This window comes from Poromitra crassiceps (assembly GCF_964638095.1).
Source record: "Poromitra crassiceps genome assembly, chromosome: 15".
Classification (NCBI taxonomy): domain Eukaryota; kingdom Metazoa; phylum Chordata; class Actinopteri; order Beryciformes; family Melamphaidae; genus Poromitra; species Poromitra crassiceps.
In genome coordinates, this window is record NC_139634.1 from 22,256,198 (window position 1) to 22,283,720 (window position 27,523).

General features: G+C 43.5%; 1 protein-coding gene across 1 annotated transcript; it reads left to right on the top strand.

The window, feature by feature from the left end:
- Window positions 1-633: 633 nt before the first annotated feature.
- LOC310790675 (long-chain-fatty-acid--CoA ligase 1-like) lies at window positions 634-26,815 on the top strand (the record flags this gene model as incomplete). The annotated part of the gene is made up of 20 exons (XM_083652406.1): window positions 634-828; window positions 2,879-2,993; window positions 4,580-4,644; window positions 6,136-6,237; window positions 8,458-8,557; window positions 9,980-10,155; window positions 12,579-12,611; window positions 13,747-13,798; window positions 15,964-16,037; window positions 18,037-18,114; window positions 19,414-19,548; window positions 20,570-20,704; window positions 21,606-21,701; window positions 22,533-22,605; window positions 22,901-22,989; window positions 23,626-23,742; window positions 23,895-24,038; window positions 24,347-24,451; window positions 24,800-24,871; window positions 26,675-26,815. 20 exons carry the CDS (start codon window positions 634-636, stop codon window positions 26,813-26,815), a joined length of 2,097 nt encoding a protein of 698 aa, XP_083508532.1.
- Between the last annotated feature and the right edge of the window lie 708 nt (window positions 26,816-27,523).

Below are 27,523 nucleotides of genomic sequence, written 5' to 3' on the forward strand. Positions count from 1 at the left end.
GAAATGAAGGAGAACGGAAAAAACAAATCCAACTTTTTTTCCAGTTTCTTTTGGATATATTAACCAAGAAAAATCAAGGTTAAAATTGTTTTACCTCAGTGTGGACATGCTTTATATTTGGAGGTTTAATTATGTTGAGATGATCTAATCACATTAGGAACATGCAAAGGTAGGAATTTGATTGGTTGGTGGTTAGAAGTAACAAAGCTACACAGAACCTACGTACCAAATAAATACTTCTCCAGAAAGTGAACAAAATTAATGATCTCTCTGCTGTCTTTCCAGGTGCTCTCCTGACCAGCTCTTCCCCTCCCCCCTCCACACACTCCTTACCATTACACACACTCTTTACCTCAGGGCATTCACCTTCACTTCACCTTACCTCAGGGCCCACTTAATGTAAAGTGCTAAGTGTTTTCAAACGCACCCCTATCTCAACCACTTTACTGCCACTGACCCAACAGGCACCAAACACACATCCAGGCACGTTTACTTCTGCCACACACACCCTATCCTACCACCCCACCTATACACACCTCTACACTCTCACACACACACACCTCTACACACACACACCTCCAAGCACACGCGTACGCTCCGTCCTCAGCCAGCTCCACCCCATCAGCAGATAGCATGCTGGGCCAGGAGTTGTTGCGGAGGCTGCGGATGCCAGATCTGGACGAAGTCCGCCAGTACGTCCGGAGTCTCTCCACCCCCGCGCTGGTCAGCATGGGGGCGATGGCTGCCATGACAACCTACTACCTGGCAACGCGGCCCAAGCCACTCCCACCAATCTGTGACCTCCGCATGCAGTCGGTCGAGGTTCAGGTGAGTTAAAAAGTAGACCATTAAAAAAGCAAAAAAAGCAAAATAAAAAGTGTGTTTACTGCACTGCTGAGGTGAAGTAACTGGTTTGAATCCCCAAATTGTCCGGGAAAGTGAAAGTCTCTTCACTACTGTTAGTGCCCTTGAGCAAGGCACAGTTGCTCTAGTGGAGCTGCTCAGCGTCTGTTTGCACTGGGCAGGTGTGAATGTGTGAAGCAGGGTGTTGCTGGAAAACAGCACAATGCTCAGTCAACAGACACTAGATAAATAAAGGCTCTAAACATTTACTGGGCTTCAAACCAGTGTCGTCCACTGAACTACACCCTAGGATAGCGATTTCCAACCTCTGGTGGTCGGCAGAGGTATTGCAAGTGAGCCGCCAAATCATTACACTTTTTTTTACATTCATTTAAAAAACCCTTGCTGATGGACAGCTCCTTGAAAACTTGAACACTGTAAATGCTGCGACATGTTTCAGATGCTGTGTTAGTGACTGTGGAAAATAACAAGTGGTCGGAGGTGGGCCGCGAAAAGTTTTGAGATTTTCAAGTGGGCCCTGAGCTGGAAAAGATTGGGAGCTGCTGCCCCAGGCCACAAACCTGTTCATAACTTGTAAGGGCTGCACACTGCTCACTTCTTTCCCTGACAGGCCTGAAGTGACAGCAGTGTCCTCTAGCTGTCCAGCAGCTAGTGGACACTAGATGTAGCCTAGTTTAGTAAGTAGTGTTCTAGTAAGGAGTTCAGATTTACCAACAAATGTCTACACAGGCACAACCCAGGCTAGGATTGCAGTGCCCTACATGTACACGTTCAATTGGATTTATATAACATTAGGTAGGGTTACAGTCGGCAGAACAGGTTAGCTATTATGTCAGGTTAGGTGACACCACAACACACTGTCGTAACACTAGTCATGTATTAATAATAGCAAACAGGAATGTGTGTGTGTGTGTGTGTGTGTGTGTGTGTGTGTGTGTGTGTGTGTATGTGTGTGTGTGTGTGTGTGTGTGTGTGTGTGTGTGCGTGTGTGTGCGTGCGGGCGGGCGTGCATGTGTGCGTGTGCGTGTGTGTGTGTGTGTGTGTGTGTGTGTCCCAGGCTGTCAATTTTCAAACCTTGCACCTCCTAAAAGTCAGCCTTTCAGGAGCTGAAAGATCAAAGAAATGGGCTGATTTTCCCTTTGTGGCCTGTGTGTTTTTAAAAAACAATGCTTTTGAGTAGGTTTCCTTGGCCCTAGCGTCTTAAAAGTTAATCAAATGAACTCATTCCATACGTCAACCCGTCTTTTCACCGCCATGCGATAGGTGGCACTCTTGGCCACCTCATGAAGTGGTACCTACCATACTCATATATTCCTCCGCTAGCCAGAGTTATTGCCCCACAAAACCAGCGAGCGTGTTCAGCATCGATCTCCCTTCATGGAGGCACCACATAAAACACGTCCAGCCTGGCCTTAATGCGGTGCAAGGACATGTTTACCCCCGGGCTCGGCGTGTCACTCAACACTGGAGGATTTCTTTCACTAGAAGCATGGTAAACGCACACAAATCACTTCACCTGTCACTTAGATTAGTAATCCGCTTTGTGAACCCTCACATAGTGTAAATTTCAGCCATCAAATATGCCCCCAGACCTCCACACATCGAGTCCCACGAAGCACTAGACCCACGGAGAACATGAGAGTGTGACCCGCCCCGTACACTCTCCGTGCTGGGTGAATTTCTCACTCGCTTCGCTGGACAAACAGGCATGTATCTCGGCTTCCTGGTGAGCGACAGGCGTTTTTGGTGAAAACGACCTACATTCAAGTGTCGATAACTAAAGAACGAAAGAAGGCAGAAACAAACTGCCCCCCCCCCCCCCCCCCATGAAAGTAGAGGCTTTGTTCTTACAAAACATTACAATGTTTTGATGGGACAGTAGCATGGTTGGTAACTGCCAGGTTTTCCACTTTCTCACCTCTTCATACACATTTTGCATACAACATAATGTCCACAGGAAAACCTGATATATATATACAGTATATTTTAATTGACTGTTTCTTTTTCCAAACAGGGAGGAGAGTTTGCTCGACGGTCAGTTCTGCTGGACAGAGACGGTCACATGACTCATTTCTATGACGATGCCAAAACCATGTACGAGTTCTTCCTCAGAGGGGCCCGAGTCTCCAGTAAGTCATCAACACTGTAATATCATTATATGACTATTCAAGAGCCTAGTAGTATTATTGTTTTGCACATTGGCACTACAGCAAATAGTATCTTATCAATATAGTATAGTATGGTAGCCTATACATATTTACATCCAAGAGAGGCTGATCCATAGAAAAGGAGGATGCACTTTTTTTTAAGTCGGTTAATAGCCATACATACCGTTTAAACATGTAATAAGTCAGACAGTTTTATTTGACAATTTAAAACACAAATAACACTGCTTCTACAAAGACAGCCATTACATACATTAAAAAACTGCCGAGGATTAAAGGGAGGCTTTGCCGCTTATCAACCCACTTTGTATTAGGGCTGCACGATATATCGTTTACACATCGTCATCGCGATGTGCGCATGCGCAATAATCACATCGCAGGACGCGCGATGTCAAAGGCAAACTAAACTCTCACTTTAGGGGTAGCCTCTTTGTGCATGCACAGCGAACAACCAATCATAATCATTCTTGTTAAAACCATCTAAGCATCCGGTAACCTCGCGTCACCAGGCTCTCTCAAAGGAGAGAGACACCCCGCTACTGTACTCACTCAAAAATAATTCCATATTTGGATTCAGTGCTTAGCTTCAACACAACAAACCTGCCCAGAGGGCGAAAAATATGGAATTATTTTTGCTTACGTTGTGTTGCTGACAGTAAGAGGACGGACAATATATAGCTCGTCTGTAAACGATGTTTAAGAGTGCGGAGGCGCACGCGTCCGGCTTGGCCGTACGCCAACAAACATCCAGACTTGTTCAAAGAGCAACAGGTTAGGGAATGTGATTGATAGCATAATTACATTCCCTCAAATAACTCGTCAATCAAACAAGTGTTATTTTGTGACAAGCAAACGTTTTTCACCGTCAGTTTGATGCTCACGCAAATGCGCTCGGTACGAGCACAGACCCTAACGTAAGTCATGACGCTGTTTAATAATAGGGAAGGGACCTTTTCTTTTCTTCTTAGAGTAACGAAGCTTGAAACGTTTTCTTTGTGGCTGAGTGTTCTTTTATTATTTATTATTATAACTCCAACAACCTCAGCAGCATTCTTTACACACGTTTCTGTCTAACTCCCCCACTTCATGTCTTTTTCGTGTCAAGCTAGACAGCCTCAACCACCACCATTTCCTGTTCTAACTGAATTTCGAAATAAAACACATTTGGCGTTTCTTTTAACGTGATATAATAATACCAAAGTAAAAAATAATGAATACAGTGACATGCTAGACATGTAACACAAGGCAGGAACAGGTTGGTAAATTGAAAGTGGATCCCTTGATTTAGAGTGCATTAGAGAGCATTTAAGCAACCTGTATTCCTGCAAAAGAGTGAAAGTGAGCGATTAAAATTAAAACAGCTGACCTCAGGCTCATTTAACTTCACAAGACTCAGAAAGAAGTTGAAAGCAGTGATTATAATCAATGAAATCTAATGTCTTTGTGCAAATAGCATCATTGGGAGGTTGATTCTGGTAATTGTCGCCACTATAAACTTCTTTCATTCTTTCTGTCTTAATTTTTTTCTTTGCCTCCCTCTCACCCTCCAGATAATGGTCCCTGTCTGGGCTCAAGGAAACCCAAACAGCCGTATGAATGGATGCCATACAAACAGGTTGGACTTCATGCCACCATAATTGGCTCCCCATATAAATACACAATGACACCCCTCCCCACCGGTTTTTTATCCCATTTTTATCCCCCATTAGTGCTAACGTAATTTCTTTATCCTGGTTGCTACTCCACCCTCTGCCGATCTGGGGAGAGCCGAAACTGGCTCCATGCTTCCTCCGAGACATGGGCAGTTAGCCAGCCGCTTCTTTTCACCTGACAGAGGAAGCTTCACCGGTAGGACATAGCACGTGGGAGGTTCACGCCATTCCAACCAGTTCCCCTCCCTCTGAACAGGCGCCCTTAACGACCAGAGGAGGAACCACATTAGCAACCAGGATATTGCATGTTTTTTGGTGAAGGGGGTTCCTATATGAAGGAAACCCCCGGGAGGCACGGGGAGAACATGCAAACTCCACACAGGAGTGGGCACTCGAGGACATGCGGACGGGCACGCATTCCTTCAGCGTTCACATCGTCCCAGGTGGGAATCGAACCCACGACCTTCGAGCTGTGAGGCGATAGCGCTTACCACTGCACCACCGTACCTCCCTTCACAATGACATTTTGACTGTAATAGATAGTGACAGTACATCTTGTTTAGACTGTAAATCATAGCTAGTTTCAATGACGCTCAGTTTATGTAGTTTAAAAAAAAAACGTCCTACCTGAACTCCCTCATTCAGGTCTACACTCCCTCCCGCTCACTATGCCCTGCCAAGGAGCGGCGTGTGGTGCTGCCTCCACAACAAGGCTCTAAAGGGGGCTACACACCAGGGCAACGGCAATGAAGGCAGACTGCTGCGGCACTTTTTTCGGAGCCAAAAAGTTGCACTTGAACACCCCGCTTATACTATGGCCAACCGGGCCTGCGTCAAATCTAGGATGAAACTAGGTTGAAAGAAAGAAAGTTTGTCACCACTTAGATGGTTTCCTAATATAGCTACTAATAATATAGCTACTAATGCTAAACATACTAAATCTAAATATGTCTGATAAAGAATTGTAAATGGCATTGGTGTTGTCAGCCCTTGTCTGGTGTTTTGCTTGTGGAAGAAAGGAAGAGGTGAAGGCCAGAGAAATAAGGAGAAACTGCACTAAATGCGTGATCTCATGCAGCGACAGGCTCAAGGGGCTTTCCCAAAGACACGGTGTGAAAATGTCTCTGTATTGGGATGATCAGATTAGATGAAGTTGGAAAATGAGCAGAGAGTTTTGTGCGTGCCTTCTCTTCTCCTGCACTGCTTCGCTTAACCAGCTGACCAGCCAATCACTAACGGCCTGATGCCGACTTCTCTCACTGATGGCCCGACGCCCATTCAACATGTTCAATTATCGGCCCAAAAAGCCGCCGATTAGTGCCAGTGCGGGACGCACCGCAAAGACTAGAGACGCTCACCGATAGCCCAGACAACAAACAACAAAACAACAAAAGTGTCTGCCAAATGACTAATTCATTGTAATTTTGCAGCACTAACTTCCGTGTGTGCTTTAGGTTTTGGAGAAAGCCGAGAATCTGGGTTCAGCATTTCTTCACAAAGGACACTCAAAGACAACAGACCCTTACGTCGGCATATTCTCCCAGAACAGACCAGAGGTACGTGCACGCACGCACACACACACACACACACACACACACACACACACCATCCTCTATTACTTTGGTACACAGTGACGATGAGGTTAAAGTGCAGCCTGTCAGTTTAGGATTTTCAGTCATGTAGTTTTAATGTTTAATTTTTATTTAACCATGTTAATCCCTATTGAAATCAATAATCTCTTTTTTCAATAGGGACCCGGCCATCACAGCTGTGACAAACAACACAACACTGTCATATAATAGAAGGCACAGTCATTTGTTTCTATACAAGTGCTCAATCAGGCAGCAACTTAGTTAAATCTAACTTCAGGGCATCCCGGTGGGCACATACCACAAAGGCTTAGTCCTTCACGCGGCCGACCCAGGCTCGAATCTGACCCATGGTCCTTTGCTGCATGTCATCCCCTCTCTCTCCCCACCTTTCCTGTCTGCCTACTGTCCTATCCAATAAAGGCAAAAATGGCCCAAAAAAAAAAAAAAAAATTAAATCTAACTTCAGTCTTAACTAAATATAAAGACAGCTCATTTGTTGCCTCAAGATCCTTCATTAACTGTTTAAATTGAGAAACCAGCTTTTTCAGCTTGAAATCACATCGCAGCTATGGACAATGAAAGCTTCCGGTTGCCAAAAGTACTTCGAAAATTGAAATTTATATTCAATAAATGGATCGCTTTTCATATCTCTTGAAAAATTTACTTGATCTGTATGTGTGTTTGTAGCAGACTATTTCAGAGCTGAACTGTTAAACCTATTTTGTTTCAGTTCCTTTACACAGTAGTCTCAAATAAAACATTATCTCTTTAAAGACGAGCTGAACCCAAAAATGATTTTATTTTTTATTTTAGTTCAAATACCTGGGTATTCTGTGCACCTATACAGTTTGCTGATGTCACATAGTACTATATAATTTATATCAATATTTCTACCCCATTTCATTGGTTGAATTTCAACAAATCATATCACGACATGGCAGCTGTCAGTCAATCTTCATTTCAGGAGAATTTTCTCCTCGAAATTAAGGAGAAAATGGCGCCAAGTGTCTGTAACCTGGCAGAATTTCTAGCCCATAAACTATCTAACTAATAACTTGGCCAATTGTATGTAACATACAAAATAAAGCAAACGGTAATGTCTAAGAATGCAAAGAAATGTAACTGGCTCGTTAAACTCGCATTCCAGGATAACGTTAACCTAAGGGGTCACCCCTCAGAGATTGCAGGCGGTCAGGCAGCACTCATGCATCGGATTGTCTGCTCCACTCCACACGGCAGCAGCTGGCTGCCTGGTACTCTCACTCTGCGGATCTGTAGCACCACAACACGCTGAATCCCACTCAATTTGGGGGCATAACACGGCAGGATTGGCCAACGCCAAATCAAGTCCCCAGAATTGTCAAATCAAATCGACGACACGCTATTATGGCCCACCTCTCAACCCTATCATCTCAGACAAGATTTGTTTTCAGACTCTGAAACGTCTCCGACCCACGCGCCACTTAGGTTCCCTTGCTTTCAGTTCATCTTTAAAGGAACCCACCAACATTTTGGGAGATTCTATTCATTATTCTATCCTATTTGCCATCTTCTCGATAGTAAGATGAGAAGATAGATTCTTCTCTTCTCTGTGCGTGTGGTAGAGAAATAGCGATCCGCCCCTCCAGATACTTAGCTTAGCAGTTAGTACAATGAATGGTAGTCATTGGTACTAGTAGCTAGCCTACCCCCATTACCCCAGGATTAGTATCAGTCATTCTTGTCGCCAATTAACTGTTTTGTTTTGTTGACAGAAGTAACCTTAGATGCCATGGGGCTTTTGAGGCCCTGTGTGCAGTTAGCCTGGGTAAACCCATCCCCCACGTGACCTGCTCTCAGACCTGTTCTCAGTCACTATGTGACTGGGAACTGAGAGAGCAGGTCACGTGGGGGCTGGGTTTACCTAGGCTAGTGTGCAGTCACTACGCCCAGCAGTTTTGTCAGGAAAGTAGTTCCAGCTATGTATTTGTTTGAAAATTACAATGTCTCGCAATTTCGCATTGTTGGATTGTGTATTTGGTGACCCCTGGTATAGGCTAGCACTAGGCGAATCTCCCAAAATGTTGGCGGGTTCCTTAATATACTGTCATTAACAGCATTAAAATGTGTTAAAATCCATCAAACCACCAATTAGAGCACATTCTCTCTTTGGTGTGGTGTGTGTGTGTGTGCGTGCGTGTGTAGTGGACCATCAGTGAGCTGGCCTGTTACACCTACTCCCTGGTGGCAGTTCCTCTCTACGACACGCTGGGGACAGAAGCCATCAACTACATTATAGACAAAGGTAAATCACAACGACCACGACAACAACAACACTTGATTTCATGCCTTCTATTTCAATTATTATAATGTGTTTAGAGATCAGAGACTATAAAATATGGACGTAGGCACCGTGACGTCACCCATTGGTTTCTGCACTCCCGTTTTGAAGCCTCGAGTTTGGCATTTTGACCGTCGCCATCTTGTTTGTTTTTGAGCCAGACAGTATTGGTCCGTGATCGGCGAGATGCGTGATCACTGGACAGGCGAGCTGTCAATCACACAATCACACAAAACATAGTCTGGTTCATCATCTATTTTATTCTAAATGGGACCATCATTTCCTAAATGAATATCATGCTGTTTTGAAAAAGACTTGAAAGTAGTGATTGAGAACATAAACTCATTAGCAAAGTGTTTACTAAGGTCATAAATGAAGCCAGAAGTCAGGTCATTTTCCTTCTTTTTGCAGCCATAGACTGTATAAACAGTTGAATTATATTGAAATTCACCCCCATACAGTTGTCATGAATGGTGAAATTAGCTATAGAGACCTAGGGCTGTCCTCTAAAAGTCGAATAGTCGAACCATCAGTCGAGAGACCCGTGAGTCGACAGAGATTCTTCAATTCGAGCAGTAGTTTTTTCTCTCTCATTTAAATCCAAATCCTAATTTCATTTGTTAATTTATTCTTGTTTATATTTATTTACAGTAGGCCTATCAGTTTTTGAGAAATAGGCTAAAGAACTGTACAGTATAGCCTAGCCCTAGGCATTGGAGATGTCATTTCAAAGCAGCGGCAATGTCTTTTTACGCCATTTCATTTGTTTATTCATGTAGGCTCCATGTTTTAATGTTTAAAAGGTGAAATAAAAAATGTATTAATTAATTTAAAAAAGAAATACACGCGTCCTGCCTGTCTCATTATTCAGAAAAATTAATTCAATAAAAGCCCGACTTCGGCAATTCAAATCTTGCATGATCATACAGTCTCTTATTGATTTTTAAATGGTCAAAAAATATGTCCCCATCACTCTGTTGCATTGACAATGTGGTCAAAATATTCTAATATTCTGATATAGAATAACGATAACGATAATAATGATATTCTATACTTTTTTTTATATAGAATAGTCGAATATTCGTCGACTGGCAGAATTCTGAGTCGAGGACAGCCCTATAGAGACCAAAACTGTTTTTTTCTTAACCAGACTGTAAACATGTTGATTTTTGCATTTTTACATGGGGAATGACTCGCTTTTGCAGCCAGCCCCAAGTGGCCATTGGAGGAACTGTTGTTTTTGGTACTTGGCTTCATTTTTCGGAAGCGGAGGTTGGGGCTTGGTTTAGAGGAGGTGTGTGTCTTTTTTTGACCCGGTGTGTGTGTGTGTGTGTGTGTGTGTGCGTGTGCGTGTGCGTGTGCGTGCGTGCGTGTGTGTTGCTGCAGCCACCATCTCCACCATAGTGTGTGACGTGGCTGTGAAGGCCAGCCTGGTACTGGACTGTGTGGAGAACACGCAACACTCAGTGAAGACCATCATACTAATGGAGACGCCCAGTACGGAGCTGGCCAACAGGGGGCGCCAGGCTGGGATCCAGATCCTCAGCCTGGAGGAGATGGAGGTCAGCACTTGGGTTTTCTAGCTTCCTTTTTGTTTGTTATCCCCAATTGTACTTGGCCAATTCCCCCTGCTGTCCTGGTCATTACTCCACCCCCTCTGCCGATCTGCGGAGAGTTGTAGACTAGGACATGCTTCCTCTGATACATGTGCAGTCTCCAGCTGCTTCTTTTCACCTGACATCGAGGAGTTTCACTGGCAGGACATGGCGAGTGTGAGGACGCACGCTATTCCCCTGTTCTCCTCCCCCCCGACCAGGTGCCCTGACCTACCAGAGGGGGCGCTAGTGTAGCGACCAGGACTTCCCACCCACAGACACGGTCAATTGTTTCTCTGTAGGAACGTCTGACAAAGCCAAAGGTACTGCCACCTAGGATTGAACCCCGGTCTCCGCGGTGGTAGGCGAGTGCTTTCACCTCTACACTACCCAGACCCCCCCGATTCAGCATTTTGAATCGGCGTCGTGCCGTCAGTGAGAGAACTCACTCTCTGATTGGCTGGTACTTTGAATCAGTGCAAGAGAAGAGAGGGCATGCACAAAACGTTCTTCTGATCATTCCAATGCACGGATATTTTCACGACATGGCCTTCGATAAAGCCGCTTGAGTGGGTTCTCCTTATTTTTCCGCCTCCATCTCTTCCTTTCTTCTTCCACAAGCAAAAGACCAAGGGGCTGACCAGACATATTATTCTCGATTAGAAGTAGCTATGTTATGGATCCCACTCCTGCGTGGCTATGTATGGAATCTGCTTCCTGCGCTCCAGCCTCATTGTCGGCTCTTTTGTGCTCACCCTCCCTGCCACCATTAGCCAAATTTATTAAGAATATTATGGTGAAGAACAGTGTCAAAATCTGGCACCAATTTGCACGTCATCATGGGCTCACCTCCCCTCCCCTGTCATCCCCTGTCCGTGCCAACCCGCTTTTCCCTCCCTCTGTACTGGACAGGGCCTACAATTTGTGGCACAGTCAGGGAATCTCCACAATTAGTGACCTATATGTCGATGGCATATTTGCTTCATTTAATGATTTGGTAAATATATATGAGCTTCCAAAAGCCCACTTCTTCAGGTACCTGCAAGTTCGTGATTTTGTCCGCAAACATTTCTCAAGGTTTCCTGCCATTCCTTCTATTTCTCCCATTGATTTGCTTTTACAACAAGATCCGATTCAAAAAGGTGTCATTACACGTTTATATAATGAGATATCCATGCTACAGTCCCCTGAATCCTTCGCATTATGTACAATCTGGTCACAGGAATTGGGAGAAGAATTAGATAATGAGACCTGGGATGAGATTCTTTACAGAGTTCACCACTCTTCCTTATGTGCCAGACATGGGGTGTTGCAATGTAAGGTGGTCAATAGGGTGCACTGGTCTAAGTGTAAGCTGGCGAGGATTTTTCCTGACATTGATCCCACGTGTAACAAATGTCGGCAAGCTCCTGCAGATCTTTGTCATATGTTTTGGCTGTGTCCCTCTCTCTCTTCCTACTGGGAAGCTGTTTTTGATACTTTGTCTAAGGTCACTTCGGTGCCCATTGAGCCATCTCCAATTGCTGCACTGTTCGGAGTCCTGCCAGCTGGGACTTTGCCCAAATACTTCTTAGACTTTGTGGCGTTTCTAACTCTTCTAGCGAGGCGATCAATTCTAATGAATTGGAAGGGTCCCTACGCTCCCACTCATTCTCGGTGGGTGGGGGACGTGCTGCATTTTATGCAGTTGGAGAAAATTAAGCATACCCTACGAGGCTCCCTGCACAAGTACTATAAAATCTGGCAGCCTTTTTCAGAATATATAAAGGGCATCCAAATTATCCCGCCAGCCCCGGACTGATGAACCTCTGATCCCTCTTGATCTTGTCTTGACCCTGAGCTACAGTATCTGACCTCTGAATAAGCTACTTCTACTGACCTCTTTTTATCCTTAATTTTGTGTACCCCCCCCCCTTGTTTATTTTATTTGATATTTATTTACTTTTCTCTCTGTATTGTATTGTTGTTTTGTTGTAACTGTGAAGCTGTGTGTTGTGTTGTGATGTACGTGTTTTGTTGGTGTAAACTTGAAAAATCCCATAAATAAATCATAAAAAAAAAAAAAAAAAAGTAGCTATGTTACGGAACCGTCTACTCTAAGCGGTGTGAAAATGGTAGGCAAACCCTGCTTTGTTTCATGTATGTATCATAACAATGGTTTGTATATCCGCAGTCCTAGGTCTCAAGCACAACACAGCTACATGCTAGTTGACTGTCGGCTATAGTATTTGTTGTGTGTTCAAGTGCAATTTGCCGTATGTATCTTCCTTTCTTTCTTGCTTGTTTCTGTTTTCTTGTGTCCATATCTTCCTAGTTTTCTCTCTTTCTTTCCTTGTCCTCTCCTATCCATCCACCCTGTCCTCACCAAGGTCCTCTGCTTCTCTCTACAGGCGATCGGCAAGGCCAACCATCAGCAGCCAGTGGTGAGTAATGTTGGTAACTTGTTGATTTCGCTCTCTCCAATCGGTTGGGTTTTCCTGCATAGAGAATTCGGAGGCGGTTACCTCCGTCAGATTTGGTGCCACCTCCAGCTCTTGACAAAACTCTTGACAGGTGTCTTCATGGAAAACACTATTTTCTAACAAGAGTTGCACTCTGTTGATTTCTGTCATTTGTATTTGCGGCAGTAAGCCGATGTGTTGACAATTTAATGTTAAATATTCTTTAATAAAGTTATTTGTTTAAAAAAGCAGCCTTCTGAGTTCCTTTGCATAGTCAAATCAGTGCACAATCAACTGTTTTCATTCCAACTCAAAATAATCACTATATTGTCCGCCTACCAGTAAGCTGTGAATGTCCCCCCACTAAAATCAGTATCGTCTCAAAAATCCCATATCGGACGAGGCTCTAGTACAGGGGTTCTCAACTGGTGGGTCGTGACCCAAAAGTGGGTCACGGTGCTGTTTTGAGTGGGTTGTGTGCATGAAAGAAGGAGTTATTCTACTCCTTGTGGACACCGGCTTCCATGGCTGACGTTACTGTATTTCAGAGGCTGTAGTGGGCTCATTTTTAAAGCTAGAGTGAAGGTATTCATTGGTACCAAACAAGTTATATCTTGTCAGGAACGGGGCTAAATAACAGGGGAAAATTTGCATGGCCAGAGGTCCCTTGACCTCTCACTTCAAGATACCTGAATGAGAATGGGCTCTATGGGTAACCATGCGTCTCCCTTTTACAGACATGGCCACTTTATGCTAATCCGATGCATTTTTGTTGTTGCAAAAACCATGCACTTAAAAGCATAGCCTACCTGTAATTCAAGATTAAGTCTGCCTTTTTATTTTATTCAAGAGAATTCAGCATTTTTATTTCATATTTCATACAGTTCAATTTAGATTCTTATTTGATGAGCATCACCAAATTAAACTTCTTCAAAAAGCATATACCGCCCCCAAAAAAAGAAAGACATTTGGGAAGTGAGGCTAGACCAGTTGAGAACCGTACTGTACCACATCCGCATCATTTTGAGCCAGGAACAACCCTGATTGGTAGTTGATATGATGATGATGCCATCTGTTACCTCGCAGAGTTTGGCCATTTACACTCCCTCCCTTCCAGGCTCCACTACCTGAGGACTTGGCGGTCATCTGCTTCACCAGCGGAACCACAGGTGACACAATGACACACACGCTCTTACACCATACACTCTTTCATCAATGAACCACAGGTGACACATGCACACACACACATGCTCTTACACCATACACTCTTTCATCAATGAACCACAGGTGACACAATGACACACACGCTCTTACACCATACACTCTTTCATCAATGAACCACAGGTGACACATGCACACACACACTCTTACACCATACACTCTTTCATCAATGAACCACAGGTGACACAATGACACACACGCTCTTACACCATACACTCTTTCATCAATGAACCACAGGTGACACATGCACACACACACTCTTACACCATACACTCTTTCATCAATGAACCACATGTGACACATGCACACACACATGCTCTTACACCATACACTCTTTCATCAATGAACCACAGGTGACACAATGACACACACGCTCTTACACCATACACTCTTTCATCAATGAACCACAGGTGACACATGCACACACACACATGCTCTTACACCATACACTCTTTCATCAATGAACCACAGGTGACACATGCACACACACACTCTTACACCATACACTCTTTCATCAATGAACCACAGGTGACACATGCACACACACACACACTCTTACACCATACACTCTTTCATCAATGAACCACAGGTGACACATGCACACACACACTCTTACACCATACACTCTTTCATCAATGAACCACAGGTGACACATGCACACACACACATGCTCTTACACCATACACTCTTTCATCAATGAACCACAGATGACACATGCACACACACACTCTTACACCATACACTCTTTCATCAATGAACCACAGGTGACACATGCACACACACACATGCTCTTACACCATACACTCTTTCATCAATGAACCACAGGTGACACATGCACACACACACTCTTACACCATACACTCTTTCATCAATGAAACACAGGTGACACATGCACACACACACTCTTACACCATACACTCTTTCATCAATGAAACACAGGTGACACATGCACACACACACTCTTACACCATACACTCTTTCATCAATGAACCACAGGTGACACATGCACACACACACATGCTCTTACACCATACACTCTTTCATCAATGAACCACAGGTGACACATGCACACACACACTCTTACACCATACACTCTTTCATCAATGAAACACAGGTGACACATGCACACACACACTCTTACACCATACACTCTTTCATCAATGAACCACAGGTGACACATGCACACACACACTCTTGCACCATACACAGGTGACGTGACATGTTCATATTTTCTGGCCCCCTTCAACAGTCTGCGTTTCTCATGTGGCCCCCCAGGAAAAAATAATTGCCCACCCCTGGTATACACCATGGTCATGAACAGAGAACTGAAACCATGTCTCACATCTTAAATGGTTGCCATGCAGACAAAGGGCTTTACATTTACACGACAGAATAGTGACTTTGATATCAAAAGATATCACTTTTATTTTCAGATATCTATTTTGCTTTACAAACATTCCACTGTGAAGCCAAGCATGTTAAAATCTGTGTAGTGACAGATGTCAGATGTGTTCTCTAATATCTCAGCTAACACTATGTTGATCGTAGAGAGGTGTTTCTTCTAGAGGTTGGCTGTACCTTTGACCAGAGCCTAGGGGAGGCCTTTCTAACCAAGATGCTGAAATATCAACAGCTGGAACAGACAATTTCACAGCTAGGTTACAGGTGTAAACTTTTAGTTTTCAATATTTGTTAGCCTTGGTCATGTAATGATCATAAGCTGGTTGTGAGAGGCCTTCAGATGGCTGGTCTCCCTAAGAGAAGGACCGAGCAGTTACTGTAGCAAGGTATTGTTCAATATCTGCTATTATTGGTAGCCGCTCAATATGGAGGAGGTGTTGTTTTTTTATATCCAAGAAGTGGTTACTGTTTGTTATGTTTACATCCGCTACTACTATCATCCTGTGTTATGATCCTGTATTTTTGCAACAATGTGGTCGCCAACTAAGCACTTTTGTAACTGACTAACTCCTAATGTCTGTGTGTTTATGTGTTAAGTGTTTATGTCCTTTGTATCTTGTAACTATGTGGACATACCATAAATAAATTGTGTGTGTGTCTGTGTGTGTGTGTGTGTGTGTGTGTGTGTGTGTGTGTGTGTGTGCGTGCGTAGGCAATCCAAAGGGAGCCATGTTGACGCATGGGAACCTTGTGTCCAACTGTTCAGCCTTCATCAGGATCACTGAGGTAAGGCACTACCTTTATACTGTACTGTTACATTATAACTACCGTATACTATACAATGATTAACTGCTATATATATACTGCTATACTACAACTATTAATACAGTAACTTCTGTTGTTATGCCTTCAGCAGAATGACTGTGGAAAGGAGCAAGGGAATGGAGGGATAAGAACTAAAGGGTGTATAGAGTAAAACAAGAACAAGGTTTTGTACCATTTTGCATCCCCATTAGATGAGGTTCAATAGAAAGAAAGACACGAGGGACAGAGGAAGAGATGATGGAGGGAGAAAGACATATAAAAACAAACAAACAAACAAATAAAAACATTTAATCCAAATGATCATATTATTGTTTAATATTTTCACTTTCTTACCAAATTTATGTTATTTTAATTTGCCGCCTGCAGCCAGCCACCAGGGGGTGAGATATTTTTTCCTCACTTTTGGGCAGCTGCCATGTTGTCCATCAATGGCAAGCAATACTGTAATGTCATTCTCAAATAGCCTACAGTGGAAAGTTGATGTGGGAAACCTGCAGAATGCACTGATAAGTTATGCATTCATCCTGCTGACTTTCAGTAATGCTGAACCTGTATGCCTCATTGCAACGACACTGTTGCAAAAGAACACATTACCATTACACAAGGCATGCAGCTTAGTCATACCCAGAGGCCAGAAAAACGGCCGCCTTGAAAGCTGGGTATTCCCATGCCAGTCAAGTCTATCTCGTCAGGCTGTCCGGAAAACAGGGGTCTGGTGAGAATTAAGAATGTTGCTCCTAAAATTAACTCATTCCCCGCCAGAGTTTCAAAGGAGAAGTCGCCAGCCAGCGCCAGGGTTTCTGAGCATTTTCAGTGATCTTCCGGGACCCACAGAACACAGAATATCTCAAAAGATAGAAGAGAGCCTCTACTTTCATGGGGGGAAAAGTTTGTTTCTGCCTTCTTCCTTCTTCCTTTAGTTATGGACACTTGAATGTAGGTCGTTTTCACAGAGAATGCCCGTCTCTCGCCAGAGAGCTGAGAAAAATACCTTTTTGTGCCGTGGATGTGAGGGAGAGAGGAGGGGGGCCGGTCACATACTCATCTTGCCCGGGGGGGCGGGTGCTTCCTGTTACTCCATGTGTGGAGTTCTGTTACTCCATGTGTGGAGTTCTGTTACTCCATGTGTGGAGTTCTGTTACTCCATGTGTGGAGTTCTGTTACTTCATGTGTGGAGTTCTGTTACTCCATGTGTGGAGTTCTTGGGGCATATTTGCAGGCTGAAATTTACACTATTATGTGAGTGTTCACAAAGCAGATTACTAATCTAACTGACAGGAGAAGTGATTGGTATGCGTTTACCGCAGCTTTTGGTGGAAGAAATCCTTCAGCTTTGAGTGACTGTCTGTCACAAGTCCGCGTGACAGCGCGTGGAGGGAAAGATGTTTGTTGCACCGCTTTGAGGCACCAGGCTGGATGTGTTTTATGGAGCTTCCTCCATGAAGGGAGATTGTTGCTTTTTCCGCTGGCTGGTTTTGTCGGACAATAACTCCAAAGCGTGCAACGTGCCAAACTAAGTGAGGATCTGAAAGAGGACAAAACAATGAAGATAATTAACTTCATCAGAGGGAATTCAAGTACGCAGCATCTTCTCAAACAACGTGAGCAAACCAGGAAATAATAGCAATAATAACCTTTATTTAACCAGGCAAGTCAATTAAGAACAGGAAAAAAGAAAATGTAGTATAATTGAAGGAAAATATAAATAATAATAATACAAGACAAAGATGGAAAAATCAACATGATAATGCTGATGACTAAACTCCGTCACCTCCTCTTCTCTCCAGTCTTATGCTCCGACCACTTCACAAGATGTCTTGATGTCTTTTCTGCCTCTGGCACACATGTTTGAGAGGGTGGTGGAGGTACAAACATTCACATTCACACCCTTACCTCCCTTACGTACGGTGTGTGTGTGTGTGTGTGTGTGTGTGTGTGTGTGTGTGTGTCTGTATTTTAGTCCCACTGTCCGTTGCGTCCCAGTGATGTCCATATATCCTACCTTCCGTTGGCTCATATGATGGAGAGAGTAGTACAGGTATGTTCCTTCCTCCCTTCCTCTCTTCCTTCCTTCTTTCCCCACACTGTTGTACAGTAGCATCAAAAAGAGTTGGAGAGGATTCTCTACAGTTCTCTCTAGTTTAAATCATATTTCCCAAACTAGTGGCCCTGTGGGAGGTAATTAGGGCAATTAATTACCTAATTAGAAAATCCGGCTCCCTCATGTCACCCACACAGGTGCTCTTTACACTTCGTGAAAGTTTCAGCCCTATCGCACGTAACATGGCATAGCTGTGGCCGCACAAAATTCTGCTCACACACACACACGCACACGCACACGCACATGCACACGCACACGCACACACGCACACACACACACACGGACACTTCTCATTCTTATTAGTAGATTCCAAAATAAGGCCTTTGCAGGCATCATACATATTGGGAAGGCACAAGCTCATACTGAATATTCCCACAAAGCTGCTTGTCAAAAGAGCTTGGGATGCACGTCAGCATTGTTCAAATGTTATCTTTATTCTGTATATTCTTGTTACTGTGTGTTAGCTAGAATCAGCTAGACATACTTTCTGTGAAGCCCTCTGAGACATGCTTGTGAATTAGGGCTATATAAATAAACTTGACTTGACTTGACTTGACGTCATGATACATATGCAATCATATCAGTGAATAACATAGGTAAATATCAGTTATCAGCGATAACAGCAATGTTAACATCGGTTATTGTATTGGCCAACATTTCCATATCGGTGCATCCCTAAAAAGAGCCTCAAGGTTTGTTGTTCCAGTCAAAAGAAGAGCTGGATTTTGGATTGAGAGCATGGCAAAAAGTTGGAAAATTGCATTTTTAATGCATTATTTGTACTTTTCTGCTGAAGCTAACCTCAGAGCATTATAGAAGGCAGCTCTGCCAGAGGCTGAAACCCTGTTTGTTTTTTCTGATTCTGCCTGCTAAACTATCCTCCTCCATTTTTAAAGATGTGTCCACTTCCCAGACCTTTCAAACCCTATCCTCACCTGGAACTGTCAAGCCCCATTTCCCCACAATGCAACATGTAAACATGTATCTCTCTCACTCTCTCTGTCTCTGCCTCTCTCTGTCTCTCACTCTCTGTCTCTGTCTCTCTCTCTCTCACTCGGTCTCTCTCTCTCACACACTCTGTCTCTCTCTCACCCTCTCTCTGTCTGTCTGTCTGTGTGTGTGTGTGTGTGTGTGTGTGTGTGTGTGTGTGTGTGTGTGTGTGTCTCTCTCTCTCTCTCTCTCTCTCTCTCTCTCTCGCATATGTCTCGCTGTGTCTCTGGCTGGTCTGGCTGACAGTGGGTGATGTTGGTGCAGGGAGCCAGAATTGGTTATTTCCAGGGAGACATTCGTCTGCTGATGGATGACCTGACCACATTGAAGCCTACTTTCTTCCCTGTAGTACCCAGACTCTTAAACAGGATGTTTGATAAGGTAGGTGTGAGCCCTATAGACTGACTAACCAGTTTACAATGCCTCAATACACTGTGAAGGTCTATAGACTGACTAACCAGTTTACAATGCCTCAATACACTCTGAAGGTCTATAGGCTGACTAACCAGTTTACAATGCCTCACTACACTGTAAAGGTCTATAGACTTACTAACCAGTTTACAATACCTCACTACACTGTAAAGGTCTATAGACTTACTAACCAGTTTACAATGCCTCAATACACTGTGAAGGTCTATAGACTGACTAACCAGTTCACAATGCCTCAATACACTGTAAAGGTCTATAGGCTGACTAACCAGTTCACAATGCCTCAATACACTGTAAAGGTCTATAGACTGACTAACCAGTTTACAATGCCTCAATACACTGTAAAGGTCTATAGACTGACTAACCAGTTTACAATGCCTCAATACACTGTAAAGGTCTATAGACTGACTAACCAGTTTACAATGCCTCAATACACTGTAAAGGTCTATTCACCTTATGTAGAAGAGACCGTCTGGCTTGAGAGAGCGAAACAGAATGTGTGGTCACGTGATCACGTTTTTTTTCCACCAGGCTACTGCTTTTTTGCCATATGGAGGTAATTGTGAAAATAATTCTGGCATTTTAAAACCAGAAGATGAAACGCATCTCTGCTGTCTCTCTGCTAGCAGAGTGTGATCATTGAATAATTTGTTGGTTTTGAATGACTCTCTTCCATGAATTGGGATTCATGTAATTGATTATGTAAAATGTCCACTGGCTTATGGAAACAGCTCCACATCCTTCAAAACAACATTGCATTCATTTGAAATGGACGAAGGTGACATTTGACACCTTTATCTCTTTGGAACAGATCAATGTTCAGTGTGAAGCCCGAGTCTTCGTTGCCAGAACCTAAACATAGCATGAATGCACTCTAAGGCTGTGTGTCTGTGTCCAGAAAAGTGCTGTAGATGATGACAATGATGGTGATGATGACGATGATGAGCGTGTGCATGGGTCTGTGTATATGTAGATCTTTGGGGAGGCCAACACCTCGCTGAAGCGCTGGCTGCTGGGATTTGCCTACAGGAGGAAGAAGGCAGAGATGATGAGTGGCATTGTCAGGAGAGACAGCATCTGGGATCGACTCATCTTCAGGCACGTCCAGGTACATAAAAGCAACAGCCCAGTCGTAACTCAGTATGTCACTCTAATATGTCCTGCCACAAAATGAATGTCTTGTGATGCCCTCTACATGCCAGTCTATGTGGCACACATGAGCCCTTTTCAGACAGGCAGTGAACTTCTGAAGATATCCAGACATTAAGGGCAGTTTAGAGTCCAGCGATTTATAGTCGTTGCGACCGACCATGATCACATTCCATCGTCGGTGATAACGACAAGTGTTTATACTTCCAGTGACGGGCGATATGCCATCGTTGCGATGAACGTTGCGACCATCGTCAAGACTTCATCTGGATTCAACTTTGACCCCATCGTCGGCACCGTTGTCATGACAACCAAAACATTTTTCTCTCCTACCGCAATTTCTGAAGCCACTAGTTAGCTAGCTAGTTGAATTAACAATGGAAGAAGATCACATATTTGTCGAAAACGTAATAAACACAATGACATGCTCCCGTGCCTTTGGGCTAACGACCGGGCAGATTATAAAGATGCTGTTAAAAAGGCAAATGCCTGGAAAGCGGACATTCTCAACACAGACAAACATATCCAGAGTTCATAGCTGAAAGTGGCTATGATGACAGACTAGTCAGTGGGGATTGGATGTCAACCAGTTTTTGTTTCTGAGTAAAGTTGATGCCAGTTATGTCATTTGTGCATGAATGACATCACTGGCATCAATGTTAAATAACTCAAATCAACTCTCAATAACTGTCAAACTAAATTAATGACTGCAAAACTGTTTACAGTTTTCGGATGTGTGAGATCATGTGCAAAATAAATCAGTGTTGTTTTTCAGTTAAGTTCTCTTTTAACATTTGTGATGCAGGGAAATACCCATTTCCTTCTAAATAAGTAGTAATGTAGTGTGCTGCCCTCTACAGGCCAGCCTTGGAGGTAACATTCGTGTCATGGTAACAGGAGCTGCTCCCATCTCTCCGACGGTCCTCACCTTCCTGAGAGCTGCATTAGGCTGTCAGGTAAGTACCACACACACACACACACACACACACACACACACACACACACACACACACACATACACACACAGCTTTCCCTGTCCTCTCAAAATGTTGTGAGTTTATCCCATCTGTCCTGTAGTTTTAGTATTTATTAGGGGTCCAAACATGTAGTGCGTGGAACCCTATTGTTATTCTCTGCTAAAACAGCATTATATGCATCTCAGAAACCATAAGCCCCACAGCAGCCAAACTTTGCACATAGGTTGGAAATGTCACCCAGTCAGAAACAAAATGACACCAATCTAGCAGATTTGGGCGATATAACAGCCCATTTTACCTTTTGGCCAATATGTGGCCCAATGTCGTCAAATAAATCACTGATATCACTTATGTATTAGATTTGGTGATGTCACCAGTGATTTCACTCAAGCACTCAATGATGATGTCATCAGTGATGTCACTCAAGCAATTGTGATGTCATCAGTTCTACTGCTACTACCACTACTACTGCTGCTGCTACCACCACCACTACTACTCTTACTACTACGACTACTGCCGCTTGCGGCTATATCTGTATTTGTATTTTATTTTTTACACAGGGGCTTGAACCTGCAACCCTCGTGTTGGTAGGCAGGGAATCTACCGCTGCACTACAAAGATGCCCTACTAATGATCTTATAATATGACATTCCCTATCCTTTTTCACTATTAGTTTTAGTGTGTACATCACAGTGTTCCTAACCTTGCAAGCCAGCTGGATTCTCTCGCGAGGTAAAACCACCCCCATCTGGCAGCGTCAGGTTACAGTGTTCCATCAATAATGATAATTATACTTTATCTCTATCTTAGTTCTATGAAGGCTATGGACAAACAGAGTGTACCGCGGGATGCACCATGACCATGCCCGGGGACTGGAGTGCGGGTAAAACACACTAGTTATCAGTTATGTTCCAACTTGGATAAAATAAACATAATGTTTCTGATCCTCTCCTAGTCTGGAAAATATCTGGAGTCTGATTTGTGTGCAGTTTAAATTGAAACTAATCTGAATATCTAAATCTGACCCTAAGTTAAGTAATATTATTGGTTTCATTATTGGCTTCATTAACCTTAAATTCCTTTTATTTTACCAAATCATATTGTTGACCTCAGTTAAAATGGTGGACTAACTGACTAGTTAGCTTTACCCCTAACTAAGCTTACCCTGATCTTACCAGGTCATGTTGGTGCTCCTCTGCCCTGTAACATGGTCAAACTGGTGGATGTGGCAGAGATGAACTACCTGGCTGCTAACGGAGAGGGAGAGGTGAAACATGCATGCACACACGCGCGCACACACACACACACACACACACACACACACACACACCATCTCTTATATATATATATATATATATATATATATATATATATATATATATATATATATATATATATATATATATATATATAATATTTAGAAAAGGGAGCAAGTGATCAATCTCTGTCTGTTCTCTGTTTAAACTTTTGTCCCACTGATGATGTCATAGGCACTGATGATGTCATAGGCATTGTGACATCATGTCACTTGAGCATTGTGGTTTTTGGTTGCACTCGCGCATTATGACATCACTGATGATGTCATAGACATTGTGACGTCATTGTGATGTCATCAGTGAGTGATGTCATGATGCAAATTTGAGCAATTGTGCACTGCTTATGCTCATGACAATAGAGCAGCAGCCGAGCTGCGTATGTGAGCTGCAGGGCCGGCTTGGCGAGCTGCAGGGCGGGCGACAAGGAATCGAGCGCGCCAGATGCCTAGTCAAGTAAACATTGCTGCTGACATGATAAGCATAATGTCATTCATAATAACTGTGTGTGTGTGTGTGTGTTTGTGTGTGTGTGTGCGCACGTTCGTGCGCGTGTTCGTGGGTGCGTGTGTGTGTGCGCGCGTGTGCAGGTGTGTGTGAAGGGTCCTAACGTGTTCAAGGGTTATTTGAAAGACCCAGAGAAGACGCAGGAGACCATCGATGCGGACGGGTGGGTTCATACTGGAGACATTGGGAAATGGCTGCCGGTGAGTTCATTTCAGCCTCAGTTCGTTAGAGTTCATTTCACAGGGTTCCCATGGGTCCTTGAAATCCTTGATTTCACGTGCGTGCATGTGTGTGTGTGTGTGTGTGTGTGTGTGTGTTGTGTGTGTGTGCGTGCGTGCGTGCGCCTGTGCAGAACGGTACGCTGAAGATCGTGGACAGGAAGAAGCACATCTTTAAGCTGGCGCAGGGGGAGTACATCGCCCCAGAGAAGATAGAGAATATTTACACAAGGAGCGATGCATTGGCACAGATCTTCGTGCATGGAGACAGTTTGCAGGTAGGTGTTCAGGATCAGGATCAGGATATACTTTATTGTCCCCGAGAGGAAATTTGTCTTGGACAACAGTGCTACATACAGCTGCATCATAAAAAGAAGACAACACAAAATGACAAAATAACATAACAGGAACAACAACAAAGGTCTACACATTTTTTTCGTGAAGAAATGCTCCTTACATATGAAGAGGAGAATTTGTTGATTAAACAAATTCCGAACTACACTATGTGATATAACAGTTTAAGCATTCTAAAAATCCCTGTTGTATTTGTTATTATAAATTATTTGTGTATTGTCCTTATCTCCAGGCGTGTCTGGTGGCAGTGGTGGTTCCTGACCCTGACTTCCTGTCTGGCTGGGCTAAGAAGACCCTGGGACTGGAGGGCAGCTACCTGGAACTCTGTGGCAGAGCGGTAATACTCTATAAGGCTTAATTATACAGACTAGTATAACGATCTTTGGGGGACCTTGACCACTGTCTGTTGACAAGGTGCAGGGGGGACATAACCTCGCGCTCATATGCTGCATTTAAGACACCTCGCGGGGAAAATGGTATCAAAATTTGGCATAAAAATTTGGGACGTGAATCGATACTGGTATTACCAATGTTATTTGGTCGGTGCCTTAAAAGTATCGAAGTTTCATATACCTAGCCCTACTCAGAATACATTTAAGGTATCAACTTCAGGGATGTAACTGATGCAAACCTAGTGACATCATCATGCTGAGGTATCCTCCTGTCCTGTTCCCCGTCTGTATAGGAAGTGAAGGCAGCCATCTTGGAGGACATTCTGCGGCTGGGCAAGGAAGGAGGCCTCAAGTCCTTCGAACAGGTACAGCAGTCTGTCTGTCAATCAAGTCAAGCTTTATTCGTGTAGCACAATATACGAACTATGTTCCTCTGCACAAGACAGCATTATTCTTCCATTTTTAAGGCGTGGCCACTAGGGGCCTAAGCGTCTATAGCAGGGGTTTTCAAAGTGTGGGAGAGTGAGCCTCCCCTCAGGGAACATATAGACAGCTGCGTGTAAATGTTGCATTCTTTGCATGTTCAACCCCTATGGACTGTGTGCTGCAGGCTGGCCAGTACGGACAGACAGATCCCCAGCCCCATAAGGACATAAATGTTGTAAAATTGGTCAGAAATAGCTCCTCAACAGATACAAAAACATTAGCATACAGTACTAGTCAAACGTTTGGATACACTTTCTCTTTAAGTGAATGGGACGGTGTGTTCAAACTTTTGACTGCACCGTATATGTGTTTGATGTACATATAAAGAACTGCCGCGATCGGAATTGTGAAAGACGCATTTAAAAAAATCACGATTTCCTTCTCCCTGGAACTGCAGATTTCTTCTCTGACAGGTCACATCAGCTAGCCAGACTGCAGGAGCTCCGCCCCCGGCTGATTCGTGCAGTGGAGGCTGCGCAGCCATTCTCTCCGATTTTCCCACCTCATGCTGCGCCTCCCTTCAAGTTGTCTCGCACCCCCCAGGGGAGGCGCGCCCCACACTTTGAAAACCGCTGGTCTATAACACCCCATTTACACCTGGTTTTTAAATGCGACCTGTATCCGGATAGGTTATCTGGATAATGGTTGCATTTAAAAAACAGGTGTAAATGGGGTGCAAGTCAAGAGAGTAGATGTCATACATTTCTAGACAGTTCGGCCTAGTGGCCAGATCACTATTGCTGTACTAGAAATTGTGTGCGGTTCACGCACTCAATTTCTAGGGCTGTACCCGAATATTCGGATAATCGTTTGTTGGGTAGGTATTCGGTTTCCAAATTTGGTATTCGGATATAAAAGAAAAAGTTTTTGTTGCCAGGACTAACGTTTTGATATTACGTCTTCACCAGACTCTGATATGGAAACGTTAGTCTTGTACTCTGCACATATTAAAAAGGCATTGAAGTGTTCGAGCTGCTCCAGTGAATCCTTCCTTCTTTAATTGCTGCTGTCCCGTTCCTGTGACGCACCAGACTTGCCTACCCAACTGACGTGCGGTGGAACTCCCTCTCTACTAAATATACAACTCATCATTTGTCCGCTGGCCCATTGCTAAAAAAAAAGCTACATACCGGTAGTCTGATTTTTTAATTTATTTGTTTAGGATATTTCTTTATTCATTCAACGTTAGTTTTCCTGTCTGAATTGTGTGTCTTCTTTGTCTCGGATTCGGACTCCGAGCCTATTATTATGAGAAAAAAATACAATAACACAAGCTGTTATTTTTTAATACGTTACTTTTTTATTAAATAACAATAATAACAATACATAATTAACACCGTAGAATAACTGAAAGCTTAAAAAATTCTGCCTTAAAAAAAGCCTTAGAAAAAATAAAACAGACCACCCCCCCCTTTTCCGTCCATATAGCGCTATATAAATGCAGGCCAGCCTGCAGCCTGTGACAGTCAGTTTATCCACTGAAGCGCCTGCTCCGGGGGAGTAGCTGTAAAGTGTTAAGAGGCAAGGTGATAGTGTCAATGGCCTATTTTTGGGGGGTTTACCACACACTTTTTACCTGTGTTTGAAAACCTGCATATAAGAGGTCATTTTGATGTAAAGAAGGTATAAGAGAACCTATCTGCTTTGTGTGTGTGTGTGTGTGTGTGTGTGTGTGTGTCCAGGTGAAAGACCTCTGCATCCACACGGAGCTCTTCTCGGTGCAGAATGGCCTGCTCACCCCGACCCTGAAGGCCAAGAGAGTGGAACTCCGGCAACACTTCAGGTCTCAGATAGATGAACTATACGCTGGCATCAAAATGTAGAACAACAAAAGAGGAAACGACCAAAAGGGAGTTAGATTTAGAGAGGAAGAATAGGAGAACAAGCGGAAAAGAGAAGAAGACAAAGAAGAATAAGTCATCTCAGACCAAAAGGACTCATCAACCGGTCAAGTGAGATGGATTTTGGTGGAATTTGCTTGAATCTGAGCCTTTAGATCAACGTATCAAGTAATATAAGATCTATAGAACCAAATAGTGAAAATGCTATGGGTACAAAATAGAATCAATGCACATGTCCATTAATGAACTAGTTTTATCTATGCTATATACTGTATACAATATAGACTCTTCTATGGTAATGTATTGATTCCAATCAGATGAATTGTGATACTGTATTTTTAAAAGGGAATGACCACTGCACTGTAGGAGCAGACATCTCAGGACTGCACGGTCACAAGCCTTACAGAGCTTACACGTCTTAGCACCACCGACTTAGTTGTATTCACTTCTCAGGACATTGTTATATTTGTTTCACAGTTCACCCAAAAATGAAAATTCTGTCATCATCTACTCACACTCACACCAGTTGAAACACAGGTGAAGTTTGTCCATATTCAGCTGGCATGAGGTGCAAGTACTGTACTGTTAGATGATGACAGAATTTAAATTTTTTGTGCGAACTGTCTCTTTAACTTAAGGGTTGGATCCCAGAACGGCTCACATGCTCCTCTCTGTTGAGTCCCTACATGT